At 46.6% G+C, this 19,809-nt stretch overlaps 1 protein-coding gene across 2 annotated transcripts in view; it reads right to left on the reverse strand.

Annotated features, from left to right (window-relative positions):
* Positions 1 to 19,809, reverse strand: part of LOC130594587 (ran-binding protein 10-like) — an 84,764-nt gene that overhangs the window by 26,431 nt on the left and 38,524 nt on the right. For both annotated transcript variants that reach the window (XM_057400573.1, XM_057400574.1), the window contains exons 3-5: positions 9,263 to 9,430; positions 4,967 to 4,989; positions 1,266 to 1,450 (exon numbers count right to left, since the gene is read on the reverse strand). In XM_057400573.1, coding sequence (XP_057256556.1) covers positions 1,266 to 1,450; positions 4,967 to 4,989; positions 9,263 to 9,430 — 376 coding nt within the window. The remainder of the gene's footprint in view (positions 1 to 1,265; positions 1,451 to 4,966; positions 4,990 to 9,262; positions 9,431 to 19,809) is intronic.

Consider the following 19,809-nt stretch of genomic DNA (forward strand, 5'->3'; position numbering starts at 1 on the left):
CTCTGCCAAGTCCTTCATAAAGAAGCATCCCAGCATGACAACCTACCTGATTTCTGGACACACACAGGCAAAGAATTCAATTTGATATGGTCTTATACTCCCCAAGGTCTCTTTTTATACTGCAGTCTTCCTACAGGCCCTACAAACTCTCTGGCAAGCCTCCTGCTCCTTATTTTCTTGAAGAAAGATATTATTACTATTTTCAATAGCTTCTGCTAGTTGTTTTTCAAAAGTTTTGCTGATTGCCCTGAATTATCTTCAAATAACTAAATACAAGACTAACAGAAAACAAGAACGATCACATGGATGTGATTATAACTGCATCTAAGTCTCCTGAATGACAGTGACCGGTATCAGGTGTTTAGGGAAAGAACATAATAAAAAGGTGAAACACAGAGCTCTCTGTAATCAGAGATAGAAGCAACAGCCATAGACCTGGAGGTTTAAAATATAACCGTGGAATTGGCCTCTGTGGATTACCATAAATATTTAAATATGTATCTTTTAAAATCTACTTAAACTCCCACTACTTCTTGCAGCAGCAAGTCCCACAGTTTCAATGAAAAAAAAAAAATATTGTTTTTAATTGAGAATGTGCTTTTCCTCTAATTCTTGTGGTTTGGGAAACAGTGAATAATTACTTTCTAGCCATGCTCTTCATGGTGTGAATGACTGATGACAGACAACTACAGTCCATCTTCCTCAATTACCTGTTTCCAAGCTGTGAAGCCTTAGTCAGCTCTGTCTTCCTTCAGGCAGAAGATACTCTTGACCTCTGACAACTCTTGTCAATTGCTCTCGTCAAGCTCCACTCAATCCTTTTTGCCATTGGAAATGCATTCAATATTCATACATTTACAAAGTGCCATAACTGTGTTTTCAGTTAAGTTGAGTTTGGAAGCCTTTGGTTTAGGCTATTTCTTGCTCTTTCATTTCTCAATTCAGCTGACTTACATACTGGCTTTTCTTGTATGTTAAGAGTTTTTATGGTGTCCTTTACCCTCCCCTTCCCCCAGTGCTTCACCTCAAAGTTCCTACAAACTTTCACACAGTCTTTGGCTGAAAACTTCTTCCATATCTTTTACATTTGAAACAGCAGCGATCTACATAGGAAAGACTATCAAACAACAAAACAGAGGGTAACACAATTTGAGCAAAATGCACTACCTGGAAATTTTTGCCATAAGAATGCATAAATTAGCATTAAAAAAAGTATTTATGGCCTAAAAGAACAGAGGAAGCTGAACATCAGAACAGTGACTTACTTCTGCAGCATGGCTTGCCACTCGCCTAGTCTGGCTCCTATGGGAAACTGCTTAATGGTGCTCTGAATCTTTGCTCGCCACTCCCTCATGTAGTCCTCAATGTCGAACACAAATGGCTGCTGCCCAAAGTTGGCATCAACTATCTCTCCTGGAGTCTGAAGACCCACCGTAGGGTAGAGATTTGACTAGGAAAGAAGAAAAAGAAACGTCTATTAAACTGAGATTTCTGTTCCTAGTTCCAGTTATGTGGTTTGGTAAGACAGAAGAGCTGCTCTTTGCATTGAACAATGTACTGGAGCAGGGAGGGGCAACAGCCCTTTGGGGACCTCTCAAGGAACACCACGACTTATTGCACAGTTATTGAAAACTATTGCATAAAACCAGAGCCACGGGTTCAATCCCCCAGCAGTCACTGACTGATGCCATGGCTGCTGGCCATGGCCTGTCCACTTCCTGGCTTAGTCTTCTAAGCAATTTCTACCAAAGTTCAAGAGCCAGCAGCTAACAACAACAGCAATAAAAATGAAACGGGCATCATGTCAATACGCAGATCTATGTGTCCTCCACTTTTTTTGACTGATTTCTCTTATTCCTTGGCAGCTGACACGCTGGATACTGACCTAGCCAGAAACCAGACACTGGGCAAGACGCGCGGATGTCCACAGTGGAATTCAAGTCTGGAAGGTGCCTGGTTGTCCTGTCTTGCTCATGGTGGAATCCATGTCAGAGTAGATCAGCAGAGGGACAGACCTCTCTAGATCAAATCAGCAAGATCTACTACTGTGGGGTAGACGGTCATCCTAAAGAAAGCCTAAGTTCTCTCCTCCTCTATAGCGAGGGGCATGGGCTTCCCTGCAGTTACCTGGAACACTTATTCAACTCATTTTTTCACTATTGCAGAGACCTGAGACACTGGCAACGTCACTGATTGCCCCTTGAGACCTTGCTGTGGATTTTACTTTTTACTAAAGGTATTAAGACGGTTATGAGGTGGAACTCAGCAGAATCCTAATCCCATTGGTAAAAATGGAGCCAGCATGCTGTGGAAAGCGATTACTTCTCTCTGCTTTCGCTGGCATGGCTACGTCTGCAGTACCATACTTGGTTCCCCACTTCCAAATCCACCTCCCCAGGACAAGAAAAAATCACAAATGGGGCCCAGCAGGGTTCTGCTATGAGGGTCAGAGGGTTGGAGTGCACAGCACATAAGGAGAGGTTGAGGGAATCACCCTGGAGAAAAGAAGGCAAAAGGGCAATATCTAACTGCAAGTCTTCCACTCCCAAAAGGAATGTGATAAAAAAAGATGGAGACAGATTTTTCTCAAGGATGTTCAGTGAAAGGACAATGGGCACAAGCTGCAACCAGGGAAATTTTGATGGGACGTAAGGAAGAAATTCTTTCTTGTAAGGATAATTAAGAACCGGAACAGGTTTCCAAAGAGACTGAAGCACTTCTATCCTCTGAGGTATTCAAAACTCAACTGGATAAGGTCTTGACCAACCTCCTCTACCTTTGAGATGATCAAATCTCAAAAACCAAAGGAAAAAACATGAACCTATAAATAGAGGCTGGAAATGAGGATGACCACATTGTTGCTGACTCAGCACACCTCCTTTCCTATTCTCACGCCAAGGAAGTCGCTGGGTTAGAGGTGTGCAAAGAAAATAACAGCACGACACAGGAAGAGCTACCAGAGGAAAACAGCATGTTTAAAGTCAGTCTCTCCTCTTTCAAACCTTGCTGACAAAGAAATATCTGTAATGAGGGATCAGACCTTTTCCACAGTCCATAAGTTCAACTTCTTTATTAACTTAGCTTTTTAGTATTATGAACCCAAGGACATACAAAGCCAGGAATCAGACACCCAAAATACCTGGAAGTTAGAAGTTAAAAAAAAAAACAACAAGATACAACATATCACATATTTTTCGGCCATTTTGGGGTGTGCTCATCTTTGAGGGGAAGCTGCCCATCCCCAACTGCTCTCAAATCACCTCCAAATTAAAATTCCGTTTTTCACATGTGGGATGTGTCCTCTCTGGTTAGCAACTTTTAGAAACCACACATATCTCCACCACCCTGCCAGATGCAGGGAGACATCACCCCAGAGCCCACTAACCAGGCAGATGCTTCTGACAAGCTCTTCACATCTTCCCCTGCCAAATCCACACTGGAAAGCTCTATGGCCACACTTCTGCTGCGAATGACAGAGCAATGGTATGGGTGCTGGATGGCTATTTTTTATTGATAAGAGCCTAAATAGTAATTACCCATCTACCCCAACACGAAGAGTGCTCTCATCTCAGAAAGAGAAGCAGTCTAGCCAGATGAGAAAACAAAGTGGTGAAAAAATTAGAAGTAATATGGTAAAACTGTGACTCCTAATGTAATCCAAGTCCAGAGGGAAAACAAAGAGCACCTAAAGCTAAGGGATAACAGCACAGAGGAATGTTCCTGCTATGGAGCAAGGCTGTCAAAACAACTCACTCCAAAAGGTGAGGACAGGTAAAAATCATCTTTTACTTTTTTAAAAACTGTACTTAGATCAAGTGAATAAAATGCTATGAAACAACCCACAGAAAGAGGGTTTCTGGCTTTGAACACACTGCAACCAAGTTCAGCGAGCCTGGGAACCAAGGAAAAAACAGTATTGACAGCTGATGTGAAAAGGCATATTAAATAACTGGAACATCTTTCAGCACAGACACTGGCTGGGATACAGGAGAGATCGGTAAAGCCATAAATCCCATTGGGAAGGCAACCAGGGAGGGCTAGGCATTATTTCTCACAACACAAAAATTAGAGGAACAAAATATATTTTTCAGCAAGAGGTGCCAGGCAGAGCAAGCTTTCTTCCACACAGTGCTTCTGTGCTTCTAGCCAACCAAGAAAATCAGCACTTTGAAGGCCTAAACAAGTTATGGAAACCAAGGAATTCCTCAGAGGAAATTCACTTGGGGTTATTAAGTACAAAGACAGGAGTGCAATCTCAGGGACAAGAAGTTCTGTGTATGAGGGAAGTGGGTGCAGTGGATGTATTGGTGTATGCCTGACCTGTCTTTATCTTCTTTTTCTAAAATTCTGCTCCTTGTCCAAGAGAGTCTGAAAAAGAGCAACCATGGTTTTGCTCATGACTCACTGTGAAAGTCGTGCTTTTCTACGTTCTGACTAGATGCTATTGCCTGGTGTAACTCAGTTGGCGAATCAGAGGAGTAACTATCAGCCCCACATGGATACAAAATACATTCCTCCGGCAATTCCACGAGCTGGTTACTCATCGTGGTAGAAGGCTTGTCAAAAACTTGTGTGATGAGCAGGCATGCTAAAGCCAGATTGATGATGGGACATATGAGAGGCTACTCAATAGCTTTGCACAGACTCCCCAGAGTCAAAGCTGCATTAGGAAGACACTGACCCGTAATGAAGTTTGAATCCTTGTTTTAATTAGAGGAAAAGGATCCCTCACCACCTCCAGAGGATGCCTCACCCTCCAGAGGTGGCGAGGGATGACAGGAGGCATGTGATTAGCCCACAAACCCAGGCACAGGATTACAAAGTCACAGAAAAAAGAGCATCCGCATCATTCAGTAACGCTTTAACATTGCTTTCTTTAACAGGGCATCAAACAATCACACAAACACTCTTCCCTCTCCCTTCACTTTGCATCCCTAGTTAAAAAAAAGAAAAGAGGTGTACTTACAGGGAGGTCTGTAAAGGCTATACCTGTGGGGGGAAAAAATACTAGAATTAAAAAGACACAAGATTTTCTCCCTGCTTGGCTACATAGAATCCTAGAATAGTTAGGGTTGGAAAGGCACTTAAGATCATCTAGTTCCAAACCCCCTGCCATGGGCAGGGACACCTCGCACTAAACCATGTCACCCAAGGCTCTGTCCAACCTGGCCCTGAACACTGCCAGGGATGGAGCATTTACCACTTCTTTGGGTAACCTGTCCCAGTGCCTCACCACCCTCACAGTAAAGAACTTCCTCCTTATATCTAACCTGAACTTCCCCTCGTTAAGTTTGAAGCCATTACCTCTTGTCCTACCACTACAGGCCCTAATGAAGAGTCCTTCCCCAGCATCCCTATAGCCCCCCTTCAGATACTGGAAGGCTGCTATGAGGTCTCCACACAGCCTCCTCTTCTCCAGGCTGAACAGCCCCAACTTTCTCAGCCTGTCTTCATACAGGAGGTGCTCCAGTCCCCTGATCATCCTCGTGGCCCTCCTCTAGGCTTGTTCCAACAGTTCCATGTCCTTTTTATGTTGAGGACAACAGAACCATACACAGTACGCCAAGCGAGGTCTCACAAGAGCAGAGTAGAGGGGCAGGATCACCTCCTTCAACCTGCTGGTCACGCTCCTTTTGATGCAGCCCAGAATACGGTTGGCTTTCTGAGCTGCGAGCACACACTGAAGCTGGCTCGTGTTCAGTCTCTCATCAAGCAACACCCCTAAGACCTTCTCTGCAAGGCTGCTCTGAATCTCCTCTCTGCCCAAACTGTAGCGGTGCCTGGGATTGCCCCGGCCCAGGTGTAGGACCTTGCACTTGGCACATACCGAAACACAGCAACATTAGGTAGCAACTCTCAGCTCTGAGAATGCTCTTCACGACCTGTAGTATCTAGAAGTAACTTCCTTCCCCAGCCCCCTCCTCTGGAAGGTTTTGCATCTGGAAAAAGGTTCAGGGAAGAGCCTAAATGTTTCCAACATCTGACCCAAAACTTGATTTTCTAAAAGGCAGCTCCTCTTTTCTTTGCTTCTCCCTCTGTTATTATGAAGGAATCAGTTTTCAAGACTCACTTGGGCTTAACAGAGTTTTACCATAACATTGCTCCGGTTAAGGCTATAAATAGTTCTCACTAGCCAGAGAGACAGGAATGAACATTCAACACTTTGCATTACTGCCGGGGAAAAGCCTTGCAACAGGATTCAAGAGCACCCGAGAACAACTCCATCCTCAACTACACTGCTACAGTTCCAAACAGAAGAGATGGAAGGGATGGCTCCGATGACTGGAGTGTTGGAATGGAAGGTTATAAGCTCTTCAGGAAAGACAGACCAGGCAGATGGGGAGGTGGAGTAGCTATTTATGTCAGTGATAGACTGGAGAGTATGAAACTCTGCCTGGGGACGGGTGATGGGCCAACTGAGAGCTTGTGGGTCAGGGTGAAAGGGAGAACAGCAATGGGGGACATTACTGTGGGGATCTTCTTATAGGCCGCACAATAAGGAAGATGCCATGGATGAAGCAATCTATAGACAGACAGGAGCAGACTCACACTCACAGGGTCTTATCCTCATGGGCGACTTCAACCACCCGGACATCTGTTGGAGGGTCAGTACGGCCTGGCGCAAGCAATCCAGGAGATTCCTCGACTGTATGGAAGACAACTTCCTCCTGCAAGTAACAGAGGAGCTGACAAGGAGAGGTGCCATGCTTGACCTCGTGCTCACCAACAGGGAAGGGCTGGTGGGGAATGTAAGACTCCAAGGCAGCCTTGGCTGCGGCAATCATGTGACGGTAGAGTTTGAGATCCACAGGGCAGTGAGAAAGGCACACAGCAAGCTCACTGCCCTGGACTTCAAGAGAGCAGACTTTGGCCTCTTCAGGAACCTGCTCAGTAAGGTTCCATGGGATAAAGCCCTAGAGGGCTGGGAGGCCCAAGACTGCTGGTTGATATTCAAAGATCACCTGCTACAAGCTCAGTAGTGCTGCGTTCCAACTAGAAGGAAATGGGGCAAGAAGGCCAGGAGACCTCCATGGATGAATAAGGAGCTGCTGAGGAAGCTTAGAGGGGAAAAATGAGGCTTATAAAAGGTGGAAGCAAGGACAGGTGGCCTGGGAAGAATACAGGGACATTGCCCAGGAAGCTAAGGCCCAGCTAGAATTAAATCTGGCAAGGGATGTGAAGGATAACAGAAAGGGCTTCTATAGGTATGTAGCAAATGAAAGACAGACGAGGGATTACGTGGGCCCTCTCCGGAAGCTATCAAGAGAAATGGCTACCCTGGATTTGGAGAAGGCTGAGGTTCTCAACAACTTCTTTGCCTCAGTCTTCACTGGCAAATGCTCTGACCACACCACCCAAGTCTTGGAAGGCGGTTGCAGGGACCCTGAGAATGAAGACCTTAGGCCCACTGTAGGAGAGGATCAGGTTTGAGACCATCTTAAGAACCTGAATGCGCACAAGTCCATGGGACCTGATGAAATCCATCCGCGGGTCCTGAAGGAGCTGGCAAAGGAAGTTGCTAAGCCCCTGTCCATCATATTGCTAAGCCACTGTCGATTACGTTTGAAAAACCGTGGCAGTCAGGTGAAGTTTCTGATGAGTAGAAAAAGGGAAATATAACCCCCATTTTCAAGAAGGGGGAAACGGAAGACATGGGGAATTACAGACCAGTCAGTCTCACCTCTGTGCCTGCCAAAATCTTGGAGCAGATTCTCCTGGAAAGCATGCTAAGGCACATGAAAAGCAACCAGGTGGTTGGTGACAGCCAACATGGCTTCACTAAGGGGAAATCCTGCCTGACCAATTTGGTGGACTTCTATGATGGGGCTATGGAACTGATAAGACAGGGGCAAAGCAGTTGACGTCATCTACCTGGACTTGTGCAAAGAAGCATTCGACAGTGTCCCGCACAACATCCTTGTCTCTGAATTGGAGAGGCATCAATTTGATGGATGGACCACTGGGTGGCTAAAGAACTGTCTGGATGGCCGCACGCAAAGAGTTGTGGTCAATGGCTCAATGTGCATTTGGAGATTAGTAACGAGTGAAGTTCATCAGTGTTGGGACTGATCTTGTTCCACAACTTTATTGGCGACATGGACATAAGTGGGATTGTTGGCGACATGGACATTGGGAGTGAGTGCGCCCTCAATCCCTGACACAGCTACAGGTTGGGCAGAGAAGAGATTCTGAGCAGCCCTGTTGGAGAAGGACTTGGGGGTTTTAGTTGATGAGAAACTGAATATGAGTCGGCTTCACTGTGCGCTCGCAGCTCAGAAACCAACCATGAGAAAGAAAGTTGGGGCTGTTCAGCCTGGAGAAGTGAAGGCTGCGAGAAGACCTCATAGCAGCCTTCCAGTGTCTGAAGGGGGCCTACAAGGATGATGGGGAGGGACTCTTCATTAGGGACTGCAGCGGTAGAATAAGGGTTAATGGGCTCAAACGTAAACAGGGGACGTTTGGGTTAGATATAAGGAAGAAGTTCTTTACTGTGAGGGTGGTGAGGCACTGGAATAGGTTGCGCAAGGAAGTTGTGAATGCTCCATCCCTGGCAGTGTTCAAGGCCAGGTTGGATGAAGTCCTGGGTGACATGGTCTAGTGTGAGGCATCCCTGCCCATGGCAGGGGGGTTGGAGCTAGATAATCTTAAGGTCCTTTCCAACCCTATCTATTCAATGATTCTATCATTCTATCTGTGAGAGACACCTTTGGGCAAAATTTTTAAGTCCATAACTTTAGGGGAAATAAACAACTGTGGAATGAACCTAATCGTAGGTAAGTGCTTAAGTAAGACTTCTTAAGCTGAATTAATGTCCAAGTTTGGGAATGCTTGGACTGACGTGTTAAGGCTCACAGACGGACAAGTCCCTTTAAAAAATGAAAAGATGCTGGTACAGTTGCTTTGCAGGTAGTTGAATAACACACTAACTAAACGTACCACTTCTTTATTTCCCTGTTGACCAAACATTTGCCATCTCATCCTACCTCCCACTGGTTGTGCAGTAGCAGAAGAAAAGAGCAGAAGCTAGGGATGCAATCCTAACCTACCTCAACAGATAAAGCAGCATGGAAACCCTTTCACATGCTGGAAGCATTTCTGTCTTGCAGCCCATTTCCAACTCCTGACTGCTGCCCAGCACTGTTTTTCTCTCCCATTCCACAAATGTGGGACAAGTGTTACGACACATGCCAAGTATTAGAGTAACCAGCAGCAAGAGCAGGGGAGGAGCAACCCTCTCCTGAGAACACCTTTCTTTACTTACCTAAGCTGTGGCCATTTTTCGTGTAGAAGCAGGTACTGTTGATGAGGTTGACGCAGCAGCCAATCACATCTCCAGTGGTGAACGTAGGGCCATAGGGCTGTCCTGTCCCCGAAGAGCAGAAGGAGTGCCCATCATCCCCATGGTACCCATAGGAATGTTTATCCCATCCTGCACAAGACAAGACAAAAGAGCAAGTCAGCAGTGAGGCCACTTCAGCTGAGGACACAATTTTCGGGGAGGAAATTCAAAATTTTTAATCCTACTCCTGATACATCCCAATATTAATTTTCACATACCAGTAACTGAAAAGTCATCAATCATGATACATCAATTAGATTTCAACCTCGTTTGTCCCTTATGAGAAATAATTAAAGGAACAAATTGCCAAAAGTCATTGAGAGATTTTGTTTCAAAAGCCATTAAAAACCTATTTCTGCTTTATCTTGCCTGCAGTTGTATTTCCCACTAACACCATCTTCCAGCAGAAGCATTTAATGAAATAATTCTCAGCCAAGTGCAGCATTGTCTGCTCACAGATGTAACCCAATGGCCAGAGGCACCTTTTGCATTCTCACATTTACATTTCCCTTCCAACAGCTGATAAGGATTTCTGTGTTCCCCTTGGGTGGTGACATTTCCCATTCTGTGGGCATCGTACAGCACAACTCTCAGCTGGTGATTTTAAAAGTGTCCAATTCTAACATTAATATATTTTATTTCTTCTGCTAGTAACACTGTGCCAGAGTTACCGCTGGGCTCAGGGACTGCGTCCTGCCCGCTTGCCCTTTTCCACACCTCACAGTAATTCCACTATTCAGAGCTCCTGATTTTGCTCTGTTCTACCCCAATTCTGTTGTAGATTCTTTTGTGAATTTCCTACATATAGAAAGGCCAAATATAACTGGTAACTACTGCAAAGAAGAGAGATTAATCCAGCTTTTAAAAGCGGAAGTGTTCTTCAGGCAACACACTGGCCTCTTCAGGACTCTCCCTCTTGAAGAGGAGAGGACAGTGTTCCCACAGCTGTGGCCACAGAGTGATTCAGAGCTTCCAGTATCTGAAGGGCCTACAAGAAACCTGGAGAGGGGCTTCAGACAAGGGCCTGTAGGGACAGGACAAGAGGGAATGGCTTTAACCTGCCAAAGGGGAGATTGAGATGAAATCTTAGGCAGAAGTCCTTCCCTGTGAGGGTGCTGAGGCACTGGCACAGGGTGCCCAGAGAAGCTGTGGCTGCCCCATCCCTGGCAGTGTTCAAGGCCAGGTTGGACAGGGCTTGGAGCAACCTGCTCTCGTGGAAGGTGCCCCTGCCCATGGCAGGGGGCTGGATCTGGATGAGCTTTAAGGCCCCTTCCAACACAAACCAGGCTGGGATTCTATGATCTATTAAGTGACAGAGGCAAAGAACAAGTTGGATACAAAAGCTTATCACGTACACAGGCTTCAAATCTCATTGCACTAAATAATTCACAAGCTCATTTTATAGGCCAACATTTCAACTCTTAGCTGATGGGCCAGAACACTTTTATAAAATATTAAGACACCTTCCAAAAAATCTCGCAAGGTAATGGGTAAGAGTCATTGTACAGAGACACTGAGGCAGAGCAGTGAAGTGGCTCAGACAGAAGAGATGTCAGGGTTCCCTGTGGAATGCAGGGGACTAGCACCCAGCTCCTGTTAAAAACAATCCCTGAAACGGTATTTAATGAGGTAAGCAAATTATGAACTATAGAAATTTTTACATAAACACAAGACCTTATGGAGAAGTCTTCCAGAAGCAGCACATCTCATGATGTTAAGTGCTTGCAACAAGGCCTTCTAGATGCAAAACTGAGGTTCCTTAACTACTTTCCACATCAATTAAGGTAAAGCAACAGGGTTTTCTGAAGAGGATCATATTTATCCATCAGTAGAAACATCTGTTCTTCATCAGTTTGAGTCGCAGTGAGATTTAGCTTTGTGTTGATGTTACCTTTTATCTGAAAGGCTCAAGTAATAGGTACAGCCACTATAAAATTATTTTTTCTATTCTGAAAACCAAACAGTGCCGATTACAACTCTTGTTGACAGCTAAATTCCTGTCTCTAAATCACCAGTCAACTCTTAACTGTCACTAAGATCACATGGATTGTCCATAACCTGAGCTACAGTTGGAGATGCAGCCTGTGGTATTGGTGAAGGCCAAAGCACAAAACCCGCTATGCAATGCTGTCCCCACTCCACTTTAGAAACTCTTTTTGCACATGGCACAGAACTAACACAACCTGTGGGATGGCAGAAAGCTCCAGGTGAAGACAGGCTCCAGCATGCCAGTATCATGCATCTGTGGGAACATGCTGCATAAGAGCGCAGAACCTCTACAACGAGCCAGCCCATCTCCAAACGAGTTATGGCACAGAAATCAGGGCATCAAAAAGTGTGGGACATCCTTACTCCCTAAGTAAGAATCACTGATGCCTGAGCACTTAATAGTGGAAACAATTTCTTTGATTAACCTTCCAATGCCAGGGTTTCTGTCTTGAAATACTGACTGATGGTTTTGTTCAGCTTGAATGATGTGACTAAGCACCTTCCCAAATATTCCAGGGTGAAGCATAGCTACTGAAAGTTCAGCGTTTGGTCCGCCTTCTCCATTCAACACTGCAGTCTGCATGCCCAAAGGCAGGTCTAACTAAAAAGACCAACAGACAGAGAGGAGGAAAAAACAACACCTCCCTAAAAACCCTGCCCAAATGGCTGGCAGCAGTTTTGCTGGCTGCAGACAGGGTAGTCAGTAGGAGCAATACAAGCAAACACATGAACTGAAGTGGGTCAGAAGGGTAACAAGGCAGTCACTTTTACTTTATACATTCCTAATTTTCACATAAATATCCATAAATAAAACACTTAACTCAGAAGGTTACTTATCCCCATTCTGTGCTTCAGGAGCTGTTTTTGATACTCTCCACCTCTGAACACATTTGAGAAAGTGTCAGACTGTCATTTGAGGACTTTATTATCACCGCTCTGGGGTCACTCTTCAGCAAGTATCAAGCAGTGAACTAAGGCATATGTCAAACTCCTCTTGCCATGCCAACTCACCCAGTATCAGCTCTCAGCAGAAGGCTCATGTTTTAAAACATGTCCCACCTAAACAACTTGCATCCAGCTAGCGCAAGATAACCTGATGAGGAGGCACACCTAATGAGCAGAGCACAGGAGTGCCGGGGGCTGTGGCAGCCCCACGAGGATCAAGAAGGAAACTGTTCATGCTTCCAGGCACAAAACCAACTTCCAGTTCAGCAGTTCTTGTTTTGATATTCTCGACTGCTTATAAAAACTGTGTGAGTCTACCAATGATAAGCCACAGCTCCTACACAGCACACTTCAGCATCACGACTCCAAAACCGAAGACCTACTGGGAAGAAAGAGGGAATGGTACATAAGCTTGTGCATTTCTTGCAATTCCTGCACAGCATGTTCATAGTAAAAGTTGTTTTCTTTGCAAGAAGTCACAAAATCCCAGAGTGCAGCCCAGGCTAGGATCTGCCCGGCTAGGAACAGCGCTGGGGAACAGGACCTGGGGGTCCTGAAGGACACAAGATCCATAGGAGTGACCAGGGAGTGGGTGCGGCAGAGAAAGGCAACAGGGTGCTGGGGAAAACCAAACAAGGACACCACCAGCAGAGATAAAGATGTCCTTGTCCCACTGCTCCGTGACTCCCCAGCACTGGACACTGTTAAGATTCAGCTGAACAGGGTGCTGGGACATCTACATTAGGTCATGCTTTGCCTAGAAATGCTGGATCAGATGAAGTTTGAGGCCCCTTCCAACCAGGGATTCCGTGATTCGATGATTACTTCCACTACCACCAAGACAACTCCTGTAGATGCTCTCACTCCATCGCAATCTACAGCATTAATAACTGCGGCATTGCACATCACAGCCTCTTTAATCATAGAAACATAGAATAGTTAGGGTTGGAAAGGACCTTAAGACCATCTAGTTCCAACCCCCCTGCCATGGGCAGGGACACCTTATGCTAAATCATATCACCCAAGGCCTAGTCCAACCTGTTCTTGAACACTGCCAGGCACCAGCAAGAAACCAGACACAGCTAGAAGGCATTTGGCCCAGAAATTACCCAAAATAAAATCACAGAAAAGTTAGGGTTGGAAAGGACCTTAAGATCATCTAGTTCTAATCCCTCTGCCATGGGCAGGGACACCTCACACTAGACCATACCACCCAAGGCTCTGTCCAACCTCGCCTTGAACACCGCCAGGAACGGAGCATTCACAACTTCCTTGGGCAACCCATTCCAGTGCCTCACCACCCTCACAGGAAAGAACTTCTTCTTTACATCCAATCTAAACTTCCCCTGTTTAAGTTTTCATCAGTTACCCCTTGTCCTATCACTACAAGTCCCTAATGATGAGTCCCTCCCCAGCATCCCTATAGCCCCCCTTCAGATACTGGAAGGCTGCTATGAGGTCTCCACACAGCCTCCTCTTCTCCAGGCTGAACAGCCCCAATTTTCTCGGTCTATCTTCATACAGGAGGTGCTCCAGTCCCCTGATCATCCACGTGGCCCTCCTCTGGACTTGTTTCAACAGTTCCATGTCCATTTTATGTTGAGGACAACAGAACCATTCACAATGCTCCAAGCGAGGTCTCACGAGAGCAAAGTAGAGGGGCAGGATCACCTCCTTCAACCTGCTGGTCACGCTCCTTTTGATGCAGCCCAGGATACGGTTGGCTTTCTGGGCTGCAAGCGCAAACTGAAGCCGGCTCATGTTCATTTTCTCATCGACCAACACCTCCAAGCCCTTCTCCGCAGGGCTACTCTGAATCAGTTCTCTGCCCAACCTGTAGCTGTGCCAGGGATTGCTCTGACCCAGGTGTAGGACCTTGCACTTGGCATGGTTAAATTTCATAAGGTTGGCATCTGCCCACCTCACAAGCATATCAAGGTCCCTCTGGATAGCATCCCTTCCCTCCAGCCTATCAACTGAACCACAGAGCTTGGTGTCATCGGCAAACTCGCTGAGGGCATACTCAATCCCACTGTCCATGTCACCGACAAAGATGTTGAAAAAGACTGGTCCCAACACCGATCCCTGAAGGGACACTACTCGTTACTGGCCTCCAGCGGGACATTGAGCCATTGACCACAACTCTTTGCGTGCGGCCATCCAGACAGTTCTTTAGCCACCGAGTGGTCCACCTATCAAATTGATGTCTCTCCAATTTAGAGACAAGGATGTCATGCGGAACAGTGTCGAACACTTTGCACAAATCCAGGTAGATGACGTCAACCACTCTACCCCTGTCCATCAGTTCCGTAGCCTCATCATAGAAGGCCACCAAATTGGTCAGGCAGGATGTCCCCTTACTGAAGCCATGCTGGCTGTCACCAACCACCTCGTTGTCTTTCATGTGCCTTAGCATGCCTTCCAGGAGAATGTGCTCCAAGATTTTGGCAGGCACAGAGATGAGACTGACGGGTCTGTAGTTCCCTGGATCATCCATTTTCCACCTTCTTGAAAATGGGGGTCACATTTCCCTTTTTCCAGTCGTTGGGAACTTCACCCGACTGCCACGATTTTTCAAATATGATGGACAGGGGCTTAGCAACTTCCTTTGCCAGCTCCTTCAGGACCCGCGGATGGATTTCATCAGGACCCTCTTCCATCACACACATTTTAGTTTTCCTCGTGAAACCCTTCCATAGCCCAGGCATTGCCACTACTAGCACTCCGCCCTTCTAATAACAGCTAATAGCCCTTCTCAGCTTCGTAGCTTCACAAACCTTCTGTCCTGGGTTTAGCAGTAGCAGTCATTTTTTTTCTCCTTCTTAGTAGCTGGTGCAGCGCTGTGTTTTTGATTTTCGGCCTGGGAACAGAGCTGATAGCATTGATGTGTAGTCTGACCAAGGACTTGGTGAGTCTCATGCTCTGCCAGGGAGGAGGGGAAAACGGGAGGAAGCAGAGACAGGACACCTGACCCAAACTAGCCAAAGAGGTATTCCATCCCCCAGCACGTTGTCCTGGGTTCAGCAGTAGCAGTCATGTTTCTCCTTCTTGGTAACTGGTGCATTGCAGTGTTTTGACTTTCGGCCTGGGAACAGAACTGATAGCGATGCTTTGGTTTGGCCAAGGACTTTGTGAGCCTCATGCTCTGCCAGGGAGGAGGGGAAGCTGGGAGGAAGCAGAGACAGGACACCTGACCCAAACTGACCAAAGAGGTATACCATACCACAGCACATCATGCCCAGGAGGTAACTGGGAGTTAGCCAGAAGGGCTGGGAGACTGCAGGGTTGGAGGAGGTATCGGTCAGAGCTTGGTCGGGCTGGGGGGGGGGGGTGAGTTATCAGTCAGCTGGTGGTGAGGTGTTGTATTCTCTTCCCTTGTTATTTCCTTTATCATTATTATTATTGGTGGTAGCAGTAGTGATTTGTGTTATACCTTAGTTACTAAACTGTTCTTATCTCAACCTGTAGGAGTTGCATTCTTTTCGATTCTCCTCTCCGTCCCTCCGGGAGTAGGGGGAGGGCAAGAAGGGGGGGAGTGAGTGAACGAGTTACCTGACTGGGTTTAAACCACGACACACGTCATGCCCGGGATGTAACTGGGAGTTACCCAGAAGGGCACTCTCTGCTCGGTCGGGCTTGTTCTCGGCGGGTGATATTGTATTCTCTTCCCTTGTTATTTCCTTTATCATTATTATTATTGGTGGTAGCAGAAGTGATTTGTGTTATACCTTAGTTACTAGACTGTTCTTATATCAACCCACGGGAGTTGCATTCTTTTCGATTCTCCTCTCCATCCCTCCAGGAGGAGGGGAAGGGAGGAAGGGGGGGAGCGAGTGAACGAGCTGTGTGGCTGGGTTTAAACCACGACAGTTCTTTTTGGCGCCCAATGTTGGGTGCGAAGGGTTGAGATAGCAGCAATGTCTCCACCAACAAATAAGAAAGAAACGCAAGCTTTCTTGGGTGCTGTGGGGTTCTGAAGAATCCACATCCCAAATTACAGTTTGATTGTAAGCCCTCTCTATCATGTCACCCAGAAAAGGAATGATTTTAAATGGGGCCCTGAGCAACAACAAGCCTTTGAGCAAATTAAACGCGAGATAGTTCATGCAGTAGCCCTTGGACCTGTCTGGACCGGGCCAGATGTAAAAAATGGACTGTACACCGCAGCCAGGGAGAATGGTCCTACCTGGAGCCTCTGGCAGAAAGCTCCAGGGGAGACTCGAGGTCGACCCCTCGGCTTCTGAAGTCAGGGATACAAAGGATCTGAGGCCAGCTATACCCCAACTGAGAAAGAGATACTGGCAGCCTATGAAGGGGTTCGAGCTGCTTCAGAAGCGTTTGGCACTGAAGCACAGCTCCTCCTGGCAACCCTGGTGCCCGTGCTGGGCTGGGTGTTCAAAGGCAGGGTCTCCTCTACACATGACACAACTGATGCTACATGGAGTAAATGGGCTGCACTAATTACACAACGAGCTTGAATAGGAAATCCCAGTCGTCCAGGCATTCTAGAAGTCATCATGGACTGGCCAGAGGGCAAAGATTTTGGAATGTCACCAAAGGAGGAGGTGGTGCGCGCTGAAGAGGCCCCACCATATAATAAACTGTCAGAAAGTGAAAAGCAGTATGCCTTGTTTACTGATGGGCCTTGCCGTATTGTGGGAAAGCATTGGAGATGGAAGGCAGCTGTATGGAGTCCCTGATGACAAGTTGCAGAAACTGCTGAAGGAGAGGGTGAATCGAGTCAATTTGCCAAGGTGAAAGCCATCCAGCTGGCCTTGGACATTGCTGAACGAGAAAAGTACTTTATCTCTCTACTGACTCATGGATGGTGCCAAATGCCCTGTGGGGGTGGTTGCAGCAATGGAAGCAGAGCAACTGGCAACACAGAGGTAAGCCCATCAGGGCTGCTGCACTGTGGAAAGATATTGCTGCCCGGGTGCAGAACGTGGTGGTGAAGGTACGCCATGTAGATGCTCATGTACCCAAGAGTCAGGCCACTTAGGAACACTATAACAAACAACAAGTGGACAAAGTGCCTAAGATTGAAGCGGCTCAGATGGACTTAGACTGGCAACATAAGGGTGAATTATTTTTGGCCCCATGGGCCCATGACACTTCAGGCCAACAGGACAGAGATGCAACATACAGATGGGCCCACGTTCGAGGGGTGGACTTAACAATGGACACTACTGGCCAGGTTATTCACGACTGTGAAACATGTGCTGCAATTAGGCAAGCCAAGCGGTTAAAGCCTCTTTGGTATGGAGGACAATGGCTGAAGTATAAATATGGGGAGGCCTGGCAGATTGAATATATCACACTGCCAGCAACCTGCCAAGGCGAGCGCCATGTGCTTAGCATGGGGGAAGCAACCACCAGATGGCTGGAAACATACACTGTGCCCCACGCCACTGCCCGAAGCACTACCCTGGGCCTTGAGAAACAAATCTTGTGGCAACACAGCACCCCAGAGAGAACCGAGTCAGACAGTGGGACTTATTTCCGGAATAACCTTAGAGACACTTGGGCCAAAGAGCACATCATTGAGTGGGTATATCACATACCCTACCATGCACCAGCCTCTGGGAAAATCGAACGGTACAAGGGGCTATTAAAAACTAACAATGGGTGGGGGAACTTTCAAGCATTGGGATACACACTTACCAAAGGCCACCTGGTTGGTCAACACCAGAGGATCTGCCAACAGGGCTGGCCCAGCCCAGTCAGAACTTTTACATATTGTAGAGGGGGACAAAGTTCCCGTGGTGCATATGAAGAATTTGCTGGGGAAGACAGTCTGGGTTATTCCTGCTTCAGGTAAAGGCAAACCCACTCGTGGGATTGCTTTTGCTCAGGGACCTGGATATACTTGGTGGGTAATGCGGGAAGATGGGGAAGTCCGATGTAGACCTCAAGGGGATTTGATTTTAGGGGAAAACAGCCAGTGAACTCAATTGTATGCTGTTGCCTGCTGTGTAATGCTTTTATAGCCCATCGACTAGATGTCTTCAGGTCACCAGCGACTGGCCCCGACTTCCCTCCGACCATCATCCCAACAGAGAATGAACTTTGATAGAACCAGACGAGTTCTGCGGTAAAGGAACGATCAGCATCAGCAGGCAACGATCCAACACTGCACACAGCCTCGCCTGCCCTGAAAGACTGTTACAAGAGATGGAACCTGACATCATGGACCAAATGGACTCTTCCGCATTATAGGGATTGGTCCATGCACTAAGAAAGGATCTCTTTCGCTCTGCCTGCGTATGTGGATGCATATATATGTAAGAGCAATGGTATATTGAAAATGTGGGATCTGAGCATGACATGAATGGTATGGAATAACCATATAAGTGGATACTGTCCTGGGTTTAGCAGTAGCAGTCATTTGTTTCTCCTTCTTAGTAGCTGGTGCAGCGCTGTGTTTTTGACTTTCGGCCTGGGAACAGAGCTGATAACATCGATGTGTAGTCTGACCAAGGACTTGGTGAGTCTCATGCTCTGCCAGGGAGGAGGGGAAGCCAAGAGGAAGCAGAGACAGGACACCTGACCCAAACTAGCCAAAGAGGTATTCCATCCCCCAGCACGTCATGCCCAGGACGTAAATGGGAGTTACCCAGAAGGGCACTCTCTGCTCAGTCGGGCTCGTTTTCGGCAGGTGATATCGTATTCTCTTCCTTTGTTATTTCCTTTATCATTATTATTATTGGTGGTAGCAGTAGTGATTTGTGTTATACCTTAGTTACTGGACTGTTCTTATCTCAACCCGTGGGAGTTGCATTTTTTTCAATTCTTCTCTCTGTCCCTCTGGGAGGAGGAAGAGGGAGGGCGGGGGGGAGTGAGTGAACGAGCTGCGTGGCTGGGTTTAAACCGCAACATCATGTGAGCTATAAGATAGGTAACAGCAAGACAAGCATATGCTGTCATTAACATTTGTTTTCAATGCTTTATTATGTGAGTGAATGAAGCAAAGCACAGTGGGGGGAAAAAAAAAAATAATCCAAGCAAGTTCAACTGACTAATCACCAAAATAAAAGGTATCTAGCCCAAGAGATGCAGCCAACCAAGCTAGCTTTAGCCCAGTACACCCTAGCAAGACGCTCCTTCATAAAAAAAGTCTCCACGATCAGCTGGATAACTGTTAATTGGAGGGAACACTCAGGCTTTAATTAAGGCTTTCAGCACATATCACAGGTGAGAGTAAAACTTCTATCAAAAATCATCTCAGACCACTTTTACCCATGCGTTTGTAGAATTAAGTTTCACAGAGGAGTTGCTTCAACTGGGCAACAAACAGATCCACGTTAATAACAACCCCCAAAACAACCAGTGCCCCCTGCCCATCATTATTAACCCAATTACATGACCCAGTTCATTTGCAGTCCCACAAACTAGTTTGTTGGGATAAATTAGAGGGTACCAGAAGCATAAGCATGTGTATCTACATCCTGGGGGTGTTTCTAAAGGTGCTTTGGGGGAGTGCACATTTATTTATTTATTAAATAAAAAAAGACTAAAAAAAATAATAAAATATC

Source organism: Pezoporus wallicus, unplaced genomic scaffold, assembly GCF_028554395.1.
Source record: "Pezoporus wallicus isolate ANWC-B61680 ecotype Strahan unplaced genomic scaffold, APGP_CSIRO_Pwel_v1 contig_7171, whole genome shotgun sequence".
Lineage (NCBI taxonomy): Eukaryota > Metazoa > Chordata > Aves > Psittaciformes > Psittacidae > Pezoporus > Pezoporus wallicus.